Genomic DNA, 15,366 nt, shown 5'->3' on the forward strand with positions numbered 1-15,366 from the left:
AGTAAAAAAAAGAATCCAAGAACAAGGCACCAAAATTTCTTGCTAGGAAAAGAGTATGTACTCTTTTGGAGCACAAATTGATAATTTTTAGGATTACATTCATTGCTGTCTCTTAATTGTCTGTAAAAGCCAAGATTAACTGCTGATCTACAATGGTGGAAAGGAAAATTAAATCTTGTATCTTGATAGTTCATGTAATCAATCCTATTTTGTAAATCATCTAAGTTCTAAAGTGGCCCAGCTTTATAAACTGAGTTTCATGTTCTGTGAAAAAATAAAAATAAAAAATTTGAAAACAATCTTTTGACTATTCTCTCAGTTCTGGGTATCGTATCATGTTACTGCTGTGCACCCTGTAACTGTAGTGTTTATTAGACACAAAACCTTCCAAAATGGACTGGGCTCAAATGTGTGTTTCCAAGGGTTGGGCAAACAGACCTGAAACTACTAGCTGAAAACTGGGAAAATACTGATAGATCACCATATGTTTTGTAATGGTAAGAACAATGAAGTTCTCACAGAAGAAAAACACACAGTAGACTACTGTCAATTTTTTTGTACGAAAAAATACTGTTACTTTGCTGTTTCTTTTTTTTTTAATATGTATTTTTCCATTTACTGTGTGATGTTTAAATAATAGTTTGTTTTACCAAGATAGATACATTTGTAGTGTGTGGATTTGCATTATTTGTGACACAGTAGTGTTTACATGCCAGTATCATGTGCTACGTTTTTGTGTTAGGCACTCTGCCTAGGAATTAATGATCATCTATTTTACATTTGTCTGACAAGTACTATCACAACTTCTATTATGCAAGAGACTATGGGTCATTACCATATTGACCCCTCCTTCACATTAAGTATCTGCACGCCAACAAGAGAACCAAAACTTCAGGAGACGCAGCTATTTTTAAAAGACTAAACATTCAAGAGTACATATTTTCTTGTATTTATTTCGTAACTGCATTTTTCTAAAACATATTAAAATAGAAAAGATGTTCATCTGATTCATCATACAAAGAAAATACCAACATAGTAATAAAATACTGAAAATATATGAAAGCACCAAAACATTAAAATATGCATATTGGCAAAGACTCTAAGAATATATTTCTTGCAATTTTACAGTAAAGTGCTATTCAATCCACTCAAACTAAGGAATCAGCATTTTAATAGCATGGTTATTATTATCTTAAGGTTACAGATTACTTCATTGCCTTTCTCAACAAGAGAACTCATTTTGTTGGAAGCAAAGCATTTGAGTTGCATGCACATGGAAATAACCTAAATAACAGCTTCATAGTAAGTAAGCAGCGAACAATATAAGTTGCCAACTCATTAAGAAAACAAAATACTGAGAAGGAAACTGAACAAAAATTAGATTAGTGAAAAATTAAGAAAATGTAGGCAGTAAAGCATTTTATAACGTAAGAAAGGACAGAATACTGTGCACCAAACAGTTCTGTAGACTTGCTTTTACATGGTAATTTTTTCAGTAATCATATTGCTGCTTTATTAGTTAATCTGTTTATTAATGCATTTCTTTAAACTGCCCTTTTCTATTTCCTAGAAATGACACTTCAACACACTGAAGAGATACTGTAAGCAAAAAGACAGAAGCAGAGTATGACCTTTATTTTTCCTCAATAATCTCTTCTCGTATATTGAAGTCAGCAGAAAAAACTAAATGATCTGTTACAAAGCCAATCTGTAGCAAAAAATTCTAGTAAAGAAATTACACTTTTAAACCTCATCAAGAGTGAAAATTTTAAATGTACGAAAGATACCATCAGTCTCCTTTTAGGTGTTTATCATTTTAATATACATATTTACAGCAATGAGTACAAAGAAACCTCGTTAGCGTAAGTTCTCACTAGCTTTATACACCATTTCCACAACAGTTTCTAAGAAATGGCAGATATAACACTTTTACGTTGCCTTCAACAATATTTAAATCTTCCTCACTTGACTTGCTTTTTTCATAAATTCATCTGTAATTTAAGCATATTGCACATCTCAGAATAAGTTCTTACACTGACTATTTATTAGCCTTTTTATGAACCAGTAATGGGTCATCGTAACTCAACTCTTGCACACCTTCCACAGTTTGACTAAGAGTGGTTTATAAAAAAAAAAAAAAAAAGAAAAAATAAGAACAGGAATAGTCTCTCATCATGATTATTTCATTAGTATCTTTGGAATCAAACAACGGTTACATTCCTGGTCAATATGGCGGTGTGTATGTTTTATTTGGTAGGAAATATTTACAGTAATTTTGCATTCAGAAAAAGCACAAAAATAAGGAATCTAACCAATGAAAGCAATGAGCTTAAATTACCAAAATAATTACTAACAAAAAATATTTTCCTTTATATGTGCATGTACACAGATTATGTAAAAAATCTGCCTGTACTACATAATTTCTGTAAATCCTCCTGAATGAAGAGGCTAACCTTTAGAATACAGAGTTGACTACTTGTACCTTCTATGGGAGTAATTCAGAATGCAAGAACGAACATGATGAAAAGAAATGAAATATTGTATTTAAAGTAGTTAAATAGAGGGAAAAAAACTCTAAACAGTTTTAAATTATGCTGTATTTGGCTTCCTCCTTCCAGTTCAGTAGTATTATTGAGTTGTACAGTGAAAATAGGACCTAGCTCTAACATCTTCCTCATGCCCTGTTCTAAGTCTCAACTTTCAGTAATTTCCCTTGCTGGTCATTCATTTTTTCTTTTTTTTTCAGCAAATTGCATCATTGTTCGTTGTTGTGGGCTCACAAACCTCATTTTGGCAGTTCCAGAATCCTAGCGCAGCACTGCAATCTCTTCCACTCCAACCAACCATGATAGGCAGCACATTCAGTGCACAACAATTCTTCTCAGCTTCTCTGGGTATAAGCCAGGTAGAAGCAGAAGGCAACAACAGTAACTGACAGTAATGATAAAACAAGTGACAACTGCTGGAACCAGAGGCAGTGATCAATCTGCTCTTGAAGTCTTTTATGACTTTGCAGTAAACGAGTTAGCTGAAAATAGAAATAGTTTAATTAGATTAGAATTACTGCACATGAAAGTACTTGTTAATTTAGAGCTATTTATCCAATAATTATAAGCCCGGGGGAAAAAGAAATATTTCTCTTAGTGATACCTTTTCTATCACTACATACTTCACGAATCTGTTCCACTAAAGGAGCTTCAAATCTTAAGTTATGGAAAGGCCATATTGCCTGTATCCAGCAGGTGATATCTTTACACTAGGAAACAAAAGATATCGCTGAGGCTCACTGATACCCCAGATCTGTAATATACGGAAGAGGAATGACCAAACTGCATTGAAAGGAGTATCTTATTAAACCATTACCATTCAAAAAAAAAAAAAAAAATTAAAAGTGTCCCTGATTTAGTTATTTTCAATTACAGAGTTTTTCAAATAGTATAATTTACAAAATTCCAAAGAGATTTAGTACAAATTCTTTTTATCTCTATCATATTTTATAATTTTGTTAAATATTCAGCATTACCTGTATATGTAAATCTTCATTGGTTTTTGCTGGAATATTCAGTGCATTCTCTTTTAATGTCAGAGAAGAAGGCTTGCTACTTTCTATGACATGACACCTGAGCCTGTGAAAGGGGGGGAAAAATACACACCAAAAATCATAAACTTAATGTAACATTGTATAATTAATAGTAAACAGTCCAGCTAACAGTTATTATACGCGCTTTATCATCTGTTCTGATTGATTAATTTTCTAAACAACTATTGCAATGATAGTCTGAAAAGGCTTCCTCAGTCCACCAATTACATTTGACAGCTTTTGATATAGAAAGCAAGATCAAAATTATCTGCATGCTCATTTAAAATATATCTTCATCATTTCAGATTCATAGCACAGGATGCACTGGATTATTCAGTCAAATACTACCAGAGATGCAACATTTATTATACAGCAAACAAAATCTAAACGTTTTCTTTCGATTTTAAACCTTAGCAACAACATTTTTCATAGAGTCCACCTCTTCCACAGTTGAAAATCCAAGAAAAGAATTTCAAGCCATGATTGAAGATAGTGGAATCCTACACAATTTATAAAATACAGCTGAAGCTCCTCTGATAACATACAAGTCAATTAGAGTGGGAATGAATTTATTTGCTAAAGAAACGGTTAAATTGAGGCTGCAGCATTTTTCTATTTTAAGGAAAGAGGAATGCTAAAATGTTTCTGGCAAGACAAAACCAAAAAAAGGGACAAATAAGTGTAATAAAATCTAAGTAGATTCCTCAGACAAAGTACTTCCAGACATAATATTATAGAGACAATAATTATGTTCTCCACTGCTTTAACCTAGGTTTAATTAAAAGTAAAGGTCAGGTTTGTATTCATCAGTAACATACATACATGGCACACTTTGCAGGTGGTAAATTTAATGTAATCAAATAACCTCCCCCTATTGTTTCAAGGTCTGTCTTAAAAAAACTGCAACATTTATGCAAGGAAGCTTAACATTATGTAGATTTTGTTTAATAGGGAAGTAAAGGATAAGCATCTGAAGCAAAAGATAGAGCAAGACTTAGGCATCAAGTCTCAAAAATACTTTTTCCATGTTAATTTTGGCCGTGAAGGGGCAAAGGCAGCTCCAAAAAAACCCAACTCACCCCTCCGAACTCCCCAAAAACCAGGCACAATCTACAGCAAAAAATACAATCAAACTACCTTCTTTTAAAATGAAACAGCATCTCCATATCATGGCTCTAAGACTTATAGACGAAAGAGAACTACAATGAACTTTTCCTAGAAATGTACAGTGATACAAATAGATGTGAACAGATGACAGAGAAGAGTAACAGGTATATTTAAAGGAGTGTATGGGGAAATGTATTTTCATAGTGGTATTTTTTTTTTTACTATTAAATACAGAAAACATACATATGAGTATGTGATAGGTTTTACAGAAATTTTGTACAAAACGGTGATTCTCCCTAGCAGAAAAGTAATGTTTTTTAATATTGTCTAGAAAACAGCTTTGCATTTGATACGCCTTCTTTTCTTGCTTTTTAGAAAACTCAAGTGGCACATTCTTATTGGAAAAAAAAAAAAAAATCTACTGCCCGTGTGTATTGCTACATCCCTTCACATTTTTTCCACTTAACTCTTAATCAGAAAAAGAACAACAACAATAAAAAGAAGAGCTTGTGCAGAATACCATGACATTTTATGAGTTAAAAGCACCTCTCATCAGTTAAAACAGAGCAGGAGCCTCAGCAATATACTTCAGTACGTAAGAACACAACAGGGTTTGGAGAATCCTTCACTGATTATGACAAGCAAGTACTATAAATCAGCTAAATAATAATGTCTAAAAAAAAAACCCCAAAAACTGTGCCAACAGAAAACCATATGCTCACCTATGTTCCATCACTTTGGTCCTAGGGACTTCTTTCCAAAACTGAGTCAGTTCTGGTACACCTGCTCCAGAAGACTGGTCCATTTCTGCTGCCATGATAAGGAAACGATCCTGCAGAGAAGCTGCAAAACCTGCCCTCAAAAAAAAAAAAGTGAAAGTGCGCTAGATAAAATGACAGTATTACAAAGCATATAGAAAAATTTTTGAACAACAGTGTTTTAAAATGAGAGCTTTTTTATTGCAGGACATCAGACACTGACTTACTAGAAATAAAAATAACCAAATCATTCTCTTAAGCTCAACAATTTTGATTACAGTTTTCCCAAAATTCTACAGTTTCATTTTAACAGAACTAGTTTCATCTCACCAATTCAAGGATGACACAGAATTTTGTAAAGAATGCATTCTCCAGCAAATTCACCTGTCCTTGCAACCCATTAGGAAACTGATTTACTGCAGATAAACTCCCACTGAAACAGGGCACAAGTGAGACAGCTGCCACTGAGACTTTTGTTTTTTCTAAGACAAGAAACAGGATAGGCTGCAGACAACAGCTGCTTATGCCTAAGTGGAGCAGTAAATCAGTAGGGGCAGTTACTCAAATGCTGCCTGACATCCGTTGTTTTTTTTACAAATAGTAACTCTCCCATAAAACAGTGAAGGAGGCATGGGTGTCAGTCAGTCTTACACCCCAGCAAGCACATACAGAGGTTAGCATCTAGAGCATCAGCCCATTAATAAAACTTGTCCAGACTTCTTAAAGATTCTATTGTAAGATTTTACTTACCACCATGAAGAGAAACTATTATATCCAATGATGTGCCAGGTTCACAGCTGCTGTTACTGGGTTTAACTCTGTATTTTTCAGGAGCAGTTGTTCTCACCTATAAACAAGAAATACCAAACAAACATATAGTAAACACACGCACAAATTATGGTTGTTTCATAATCTCCCTCATTCTGTAACAACTAAAATCCCCAAAAGCTTAAATATTAGGACATGGTAAAACATACAGTCCTTTAAAATACTTTATTTTGTAGGAGTAATCAGACACTGGTATTTCACTTTTTCCTCTCTCTCAACCACTTCTATCCTTTCTTTTCTGGCATACGCTATTTTTCTCATATACATATTTAGAAAGAGCCAAGAATATCTATGGACTGTTAAAATTTTTAATATGAAAGTATGGAAACTTCACTTACTTGTATGTGCAGAGAACACAAAAGATGTGGTTGAAAACCAAATCAAAATGTAAGTCAACTCAGCATTTCTGAAGCAAACATAACTGCATTCATTCCTTTGATAGTGACATTTGCAGATGGAGCTGCATCATTTTGGACCATTACTAACTTGTTCCCAGCCAAGATTTAAAAAGGAGAAAATTCCTAAAAATATGACTTTTCAATGCTCAAGCCTTTCTTTTTCAGGAAGTATTAGACTCTCACTAAAGAACTAACCATCAACATAGCTCTTTTTTAGACTGTAGGTAGTACACAGGGTAGTACATAACAGGCATAAATTCATCCAGAAGATTTCTTTGATCTGCTTCAAACATCACAATGGGATAAAAAAAATATATACTGAAAAGTGGTTTTAACAGTACTTCTTCCTCCTTAGCCAAAACAAGAAAAAGTTACACACTTAGTAAAGTAAATCAGGCCACACGTAAAATACTTACCTTAAAAGCCACTATGTTTTTAGTGACATTTGTGAGAACTATCAAACATTTTTTCTCTCCACTTTCTTTGGATCCAAAATACAGTTCTTCTGCCGGGCTAATAAGAAATTTAAAAAGAATTAGTTTCTTCAAATTATCTTTACAACATATCATAGAAAAAACCTGACCACACCTACAGGAAAATAAAATACTCTCAACCCTGCAGCTACAGTAACTATAAACAGTTTATCATCAAAAAGCTGTGAAAACAAAATGCAGAAGTTTTGTAGTGAAGCTCAGTGTTGACTCATGACCACAACTGGACCTAGCTGCATCAGCTGATTACTGCCCTTGACTTCTTCCATCTGGAAGAGCGTGACCACCTGCAAGAGCAGGAATAGCCAACAGATATGTACAGTCACTTCAGCTGCTGCATCTTAGAGCAGTGTGTTAAAAGAAAGCATCATTAATATTTGCATAGATTAAAATTAAAGAGTATAAGGTGTCACAGACAGAGAGTAGTTTCTACCTTATACATCTATCCTTCCAATGGCTATAATGCAGACATAGGAGGACAGGCAGATATCTGTGAGTGGCAATTATTTCAACCACTACAGCTGAATTCACTTGTACTTATGAGTCAGTCTTCACATATTTCTGGTGACACATGCATAAAGTTATTGCTTGTTTTTATTATTCTTGTGCAATGAGGGGAGCCATGCATGAAATCTTTTAAACCGTATCAAACTAACACAATTAATCTTGGAATAAGCATTCAAATAAACACTACTAGGTAAAAAGCAGGACATGCTCATATACTACAAGTTGAGAGGAAACTCAAGTAACACGTGAAAAAACTTTTTTCCTTCAACAGGTCACATGAGTATGCAAAGAACTGCCATACTACACAGTGCCACAGAACCACATATTCTTTTGACAGAAAGCCTTTGTCAAAAAAATGTGTTACATTTTTTCCCCTTCTCCCCTTTTCAGAATGCTAATTCCATGTTAGTTTGACCTTCTCCTCAAAAGACCTCCTTTTACAGTATCAATCCTTCCTTCTCCCGTCACTGAAACAAGCCAGTCTATTAGCTGAGAAGAAAAATCCTTGGTGCTGTAGGGGAAGCCTGAAAACCCGTGACAGGAGACCAATGGTGACCGGGGTGGGGAGGGGGGTGCCTATGTTTTAGACAGCTCACATGACAAGAAATTTTTACTTTTTGGTGGGGAAGGAAGTGTGCTGAGCAGGGCAAAAAAGAAGAAACTGATGGGTTTAGAACATATTAATAGGGTAACTGTATCCCCTTTTCCTTTTTTTTTTTTTTTCCTGTTCCCAATTCTCAACTTAAGTAACCAACAACAGTAAGGAACAGAAGGATTGTAGTTCCAAAGTTATATTGGTTATCTTAATATTGTACTATTGCAGCTGAGTGTCACAGCAATTACAAGATGAACCATAAATGAGTCAGGAAAGCATTAACTAGCATCAAAACAAGCCACAAAGTAAGCTCAAGGAAAGGAACTTTCCACCACAACCTGATCTTTCTTGTTCTACCACCACAACTCTGGCTATGAAGAAAAAAAAAAAAAAAAAAAGGTGGGGTGGTGGTGCTTGAGGGCTACTGCTGTATGCCTGTTGTCTGTGAAATCAACCAGTTCCACAGTGTTGGAGGTGGGTGGTTTGTAGTTGTTGGGAGGATAGAGTGTTTTATTTTAAATGAACACCCAAGTTCTTTCATTTTTACTGAAACGCTACTTTCTTTACTCTGATGTGTGTGGGGTAACCATTTCAGCTTATACTAGAAATTCTCATCTCAAAATACATCACAACATGAGCTAGTCTCCTGCCAGACAGTGCAAGTAAACTGCTGCTTTTTGTCTTACCAAATACATTCATTTATTGAGGAAGGCCAATAAAGACCAGCCTTTCATTCAAATGCAATCACAGTCTAAACCAGGAAGAGACAGATGACTAGTGAGCGTGACTACTAAGATGAGAAACAGAAGAGCACAAGAACCCAGCTTTTCTCATACACCAGAGGCAACAAGTACTAAGCAGCAACAGGTTAGAAATATCCCTGCAAAGGGTCCAAGGAGGCCTCACTGCTGCAAGAGTCAGAGAGGCACAGAAAGGCTGCTGGTTCTTGGCAATTTCATGGTGTCAGAGCTGCTCTGCCTCAGCTTCCCAGTCAGGCTCTAGGCTGCTCCCTTTACAGGGCAATGCTGGTTATCAGCAAGGCTACCAGCTAATCACACTGGCAGAGCTTATAGTCTGAGATAGGTGTCTGTGACTAGTTATATGTGGCACTATACATTATCAGTTCAAAAAATTTCAGTTCAGTGTCCTAAGAAAGATTCCAAGGAAATAAAAACTGGTCCTAGCTTCTACAGAGTTATTAGTAAGAGCAACAACTGTGCATATTCTCAAGAGTTTACTTAAAAAACAAAAACCAAACAAACAGCAAGGATAATGGAGACATCAGTATTTTATTTTCCATGACAGCAAAACTACAAGTATTAGCACTTCCATACTTGACTAAGTTTAGTCTTTCATGTAATTTACATGGACTCCAACATTTCTGTTTCAATGGTAGAACTTGAAATATTTTAAGAGAAAAAGGGTACACTTTGTGGGGCAGGTTTGGGTGTTGTTTTTCTTTAATGGCTTTCTTTTGGTTGTTGTGTCTTGTGGGTTTTGTTGATTTTGGTTTGTTAGTTGTTGGTTGCTTTTGTCAGAGGGACAGAAAATTTTAAACAGTCTTTTAAAAAAAAAAATCACAGTTCTACAGTTTACACCTTTGTCCTATCATACAGGAAACTCAGTCTACACAGAGGAGGTTTTTGCACAAAGAACTATAATTTTCATTTCAACACCAGGAAAATACAAAATATTTTTTGATGTTAATGAGCATGTCATTATTGAAATACATTCCAACACTAAATCATCAGTACAGCACTTACAAAACTAGCTAAGGAATTACCTATAAATTAGATATTTTCTTCATTCACCTAAAAGCAAACTGGAAGTGAAAATAAAAGTAAACATCTAAATCAATTTCTAAACAAGCATCTTAACCTGAAAGGCAGTGAAAAGAATGAGTGATATTGAGTAACTGATCTTTTTTTCCTGTAGTTTAATGATAAAAAGCAGATTAACTGCAAGATGTAAGCATCCTGGATGACAAAAATCTTGTGAGCAGATATGCCATTTATACAGAGCACTTTCCACAGAAAGTAAGTTTAACTGGTGCAAACTACTAGTGTGGACATCTATACCATCTTAAATTAAAAGAATTCAAGCAAGACGTAACAGTGAAAGCTTTCTTAGTAAACACATTGTTTTTCCTTAAGCCAATGCAATCAGTATCAAACCACTGCTCTCATTTACAGATAAGCACAGGTTTAAATAAAGCCAATGACAGTTTCTCAATGTAAATGAAACCATGAAATGCTTCTACAGTTCTATGAAATGTACAGCTATTAGTTAGTACAAAAAGCATGCCAATGGTGACACCAAAGATTCACTAAAAATGTGTAAAAGCAGAAAAATTCTTCGAGCTTTGTAAAAATCATTCTCAAATGGATTATAATAACTTGTTTTCCTCTAATAGTCTGAAAAAATAGTTTATTTTGAAAACCTACTAGTTCAGTATTCAAGTGTCCAAGGCACATGGTAAAAAAAAGAAAATTATTATTACCTGATATGTAATAAAGGTCCTTTAAAAGTGGTTAATGCTTTCTTTGCATTTTTTGGTTTGATCTCTGTTTTGTCAGTTTCCTCTGATTTGGAAATTTGTTCTATAGAATTCATCTGAGTAAAAATGATAGTTATAATGATTAACTAGAAATCTGGGTTACACACATTACAAAATCATGCAAGTATTTCAAAGAATATGATGAGGCTTATTTCAACAATTTATATACTGCAGACCAAGCTTGATATATATATATTCATTCCCTTAAGCTGGTTTAAACCCACTGAATAAAATTATTTGTTATAGAAGTTACATTATGTATTAAACATGCATGAAACAAGACTTCTGCTTTGTTTTGGGTTTTTTTTACATGTATTTTCCTGATGCCCAAGTTGGTTATTTTTGAAAAGTCCAGACAAGTTAAGTTACAGTACTTCAAATATTTAAGATAAAGCACTGATGTTATTCTTCCACTGCAACACTTTTCAATTAAAACAGACATCCCAACACAATCACTGCAACACTGAACAGAAAACACAATAATAATTCCACACTTTATTGTATTGCAGAGTTAATAAACATGTCTTCACTGCTTTTAGATGGAACTCTCAAGTATTGGAGAGCTTAAAAGAAATAATGCTGATTGAATTGGTGCATCCAAAACTGCAGTTATCTTGGGTTCTGACGGTTTTCCTTTATTACATTCAGAAAATACATGTCAGCAGGCCAGGACATCTTATAAAAAAGTCAAAGAACTCTGAAATTAAGTGCAAAACAGGGTGCAGGGGATGGAGGGATGGAATACAGAAGACTGAAAGAGTTAGTGACATGACTGAGGATGAGCTAGCTGAACAGTTTGCTTAACCTTGTTTTTATTCCACTTAAAATACAAAGAGAAGACATGAAGAGGATTCAGTTTACGTAAATTTGAAGTATGGAAATGAAAGGAATAAAAAACTATCGAAAACAGGTTTTATAAAAAGAAACCACATAGGAATTTGTGTGGAGGTTTTTTTTTTTAATCATCACAGTTATAGTAAAAGTTGTGTAAAGACACTGTACTAGTTGTGTGTTGGGCTTCATTCTACATAAACCTAAAATTACAGAGAAAATTATTACTGCAGCACACATTAAAGGTAGAGGCATCTGCAGGAAAGACACTTACTAACCAAGTTCATCACTTATGTCTCCCTCTACTCTGGAAATAGGCCCTTCTATAGGATAAGAGGAGGCATACATATATAAAATCAGATGAATTCTTAGCGATAACAAAAGTCTGTGTATAAAGTGCAGTAAATAATAAAGACAATGATATCTCCCAGATCACTTGAAAGCAGTTAGTTTGGAAGCTGGCCTTACTACAAAAACATTTGTATTTTTATATTTAGACACAGTCAAAAATAATTAACTTAGAAATAAGAAATGCCAACCATTCTGAGCCAATAAGGGAGTATTTATGAAAAACACGTTTTGGAGGAGAATGTAACATTGAAGTGGCAAACAATGGTGTACTTGCTCTGGAAGAAATAGCAAGAATTATTCTTAAATATGTGAACAGAAGAATAGTGAGTTGAAGCAAAACAATAATCTACTTTTTACAGAAACAGTACCAACAACAATGATAAGGTCTGAAATTTTAAAAGTATGTTAAAGGTAAGGTCTTAAACGTGCCTTAAGATTGATACATGATAAGCATAAATATCAATCTTAGTTCATTGAAAAGATTGATTACACTGTATAAGAGAGAAAATACCACAAACCAATTCATCATTTTAAAGAGCAAAAAAACCAAAGAAAAAAACTTAAGTAGAAAGCTGAAGTCAGCCAAGCAAATTAAAAACAACCACACACTGAGGCTATTAAACACCAAAGCCAACTCACACACTGAATAGGAATTCTCCGTGTTTCCCATATCTGAGAATCAGAGCTTGGAAGATGTGCTACAACCAAAACAAGCTACTGAGTTTAATGGTCAGGAAGTCACCATGGTTATGTAATGCTTTCTTTTCAGCTTAAGGTCAGTGAAATTTTTTTTTTTTTTTTTAAGACTTGGACAAGTTGCAAAGAACAGCTGGACTACTTAAAGTGAGTGTGTTTTCAAATTGTTCTGACAAAAACTTAAATCAGTAAATGAAACTGAAAGTGTAATATTATTCTACTCCATTGAACAGAAGTTTTGCAATTCATATTCCAAAATTAATTATAGCACTATTGATGAATTTAATTTTTTTCCTACTATTTTCAAGAGCGATATCCCCACTGACTATCACTGTATATTCCTAAATATCACTTCATATGGACAACAATGTCTTTATATTTCTGGATAAACACTGAACAGGAAGATTATATTGTAAAACAGGATTGATGGATTAGGGATACTTTCTCCTGAGACTAAATGAAAACTATTCTATGTTGAGATTTTATCAATAATTTAAGAAAACAAATTAACATCCAGTAGAGTATAAATATTTAACGTAATATTCTCTCATATACATACTGACATAAGCACCTGAGAAAGTGAGATGTATTTTAAGATGTACACCACTAGATATCACAAGATTAAAAATTAACCAACTAGAAAGACATAGCTTTTTAAAACAAAACATAGACATCTTTTAAATTCTACTGTATAATTCACTATATTCCAGAGATATACTAAATATTCAGTACATATTTTATTCAGAAGCATGAAACTGATCTTAACAGACTATGAAGGAAGGTTGAAACTTCAAACATAATTTTCACTTTTACTGGGTTCTTTTCTCAAACTGGAGGGGAAAAAAGAATTTAAAAAATAAAAATGAACACACAAAATAAAAAAGCCTGACAAGAAACAAAAATTATATGCCTCCTGTCCCACTTTGTAGCCATTTAACTAGTCTTGCCTCAACCTTCAGAGTTAGATACCTTTTTCTGATTAAGGTTTTGCTCTTCACTCAGCTCCCCAGTCTCCTTGGTGTCTGCATCTATCTCTTCTTTACTTTCATGCTCATCTTCACTAGTAATGGGTCCATTTTCACATAAAGGAGTTTGAAAATCATCATCAACCAGTGGAGGATAGCTGTACTTGAAAGAATCCTAAAACATAAGGAGATTTTTAAAGGACCAGTTATTTAGGAGGATGAGAAGTGCCTTCTCTAGTATTTTTTTAAATGGAAATATTATAGATTATTTTTTGTTTCACATTGACTGTACATTTCATTTATCCAAATTGTAACTACTGTTGTTATTTATAGTTATAGCACAACTGCAGAATCTGGTCTATTGAGGATCAACATTCAGAGTCTTAAGGCTGAAGTTTTGTTCTTCATTCTAGGAAACGTGGTTTAAAACCCATGACAGCTATTTCTAAAGAATGTCCCCAAAGTGATTAAAAACTTCAGTTGTTCTTTGTATTTTAGTTTCATAATAGCCCCAGTTTAAAAACAAAACCACAAAATAATCCCAAACATCCCTCAAAGTTAACCTAGTGTGTGGACCTTTAACATATCCTGCAACTCGAACCTCAGTCTTTGGAATGCAAAATCAATTTAAAGACCATATTCAAGACACCTAAGTAATGTAGAAGCAGCATACTTAAGTTCTTAATGTTTCTACAGTAAAGATATCTTTTCTATTGGAAAATCAGTTAAAAAAACAAAAAAAACCCCAGTTTTTGCTATTTTGCTAACTGGAAATACTCAACATTCTCCAGACAGTTTTATTACATCTTCTGTACTAAAAGGAGTTAAAGGCACCATTAGCAAATTCACTGATGACACCAAGACAGGAGGTGTTATTGACTCTCTTGAGGGACAAGAGGCCTTGCACAGGGATCTAGACAGATTGGAGCACTGGGCAATGATTAATGGGATGAAATCTAACAAGTCTAAAAGCTGGATTCTGCACCTACAACAGAATTACAGTGGACACAAGTAACTGGGAGAGGAGTGCTTGGAAAGCAGGCCTGCAGAAAGGGATCTGGGGGTGCTGGTTGACAGCAGGATCAGTGTGAGTCAGTGTGCCCTGGCAGCCAAGGGGGCAAACTGCATCCTTGAGTGCATCCACGAGGAGGGCAACAAAGCTGGTGAAAGGACTGAAAGGAATGTCCTATGAGGAGCAGCTAAGGACTTTGGGCTTTTCTCCAAACTAGTCAAGGAGGCTGAGGGGTAACATCATCATTCTACAGCTTCCTGAGGAGGGTAAATGGAGAGGGAGGTGCTGACCCTATCCTGGGCTGCATCCAAAGCAGCGTGGCCAGCAGGTCGAGGGAGGGGATTCTGCCCCTCTACTGTGCTCTGGTGAGACCCCACCGGGTGTCCTGCATCCAGCTCTCGAGCCCTCAGCACAGGAAAGACATGGACCTGTTGGAGCAGGTCCAGAGGAGGGCAACAAAAATGATCAGAGGAATACCACTCCTATGAGGACAGGCTGAGAGAGTTGGGGTTGTTCAGTCTGGAGAAGAGAAGGCTCTGGGGAGACCTTATTGCACCCTTCCAGTAACTTAAAGGGAGCTTCTAAGAAAGACGGGGACAGACAGAGCAGGGCCCGTTGCAACAGGCCCGTTGTAACAGGTTTTCATCTGAACGAGTAGATTTCGAAAGAAGAAATTTTTCACAATGAGGG

The 15,366-nt window shown here is 35.0% G+C and overlaps 1 protein-coding gene across 1 annotated transcript in view; it reads right to left on the reverse strand.

Annotated features, from left to right (window-relative positions):
• Positions 1-1,734: 1,734 nt before the first annotated feature.
• MOSPD2 (motile sperm domain containing 2) overlaps positions 1,735-15,366 on the reverse strand; it is a 30,936-nt gene continuing 17,304 nt past the window's right edge. The window contains exons 7-13 of the mRNA XM_082011736.1: positions 13,669-13,839; positions 10,765-10,877; positions 7,088-7,184; positions 6,196-6,292; positions 5,410-5,539; positions 3,524-3,626; positions 1,735-3,028 (exon numbers count right to left, since the gene is read on the reverse strand). Coding sequence (XP_081867862.1) covers positions 2,882-3,028; positions 3,524-3,626; positions 5,410-5,539; positions 6,196-6,292; positions 7,088-7,184; positions 10,765-10,877; positions 13,669-13,839 — 858 coding nt within the window. The 3' untranslated portion in view covers positions 1,735-2,881. The remainder of the gene's footprint in view (positions 3,029-3,523; positions 3,627-5,409; positions 5,540-6,195; positions 6,293-7,087; positions 7,185-10,764; positions 10,878-13,668; positions 13,840-15,366) is intronic.

The sequence above is a fragment of the Phaethon aethereus genome, assembly GCF_964289735.1.
Source record: "Phaethon aethereus genome assembly, chromosome: 1".
NCBI lineage: Eukaryota > Metazoa > Chordata > Aves > Phaethontiformes > Phaethontidae > Phaethon > Phaethon aethereus.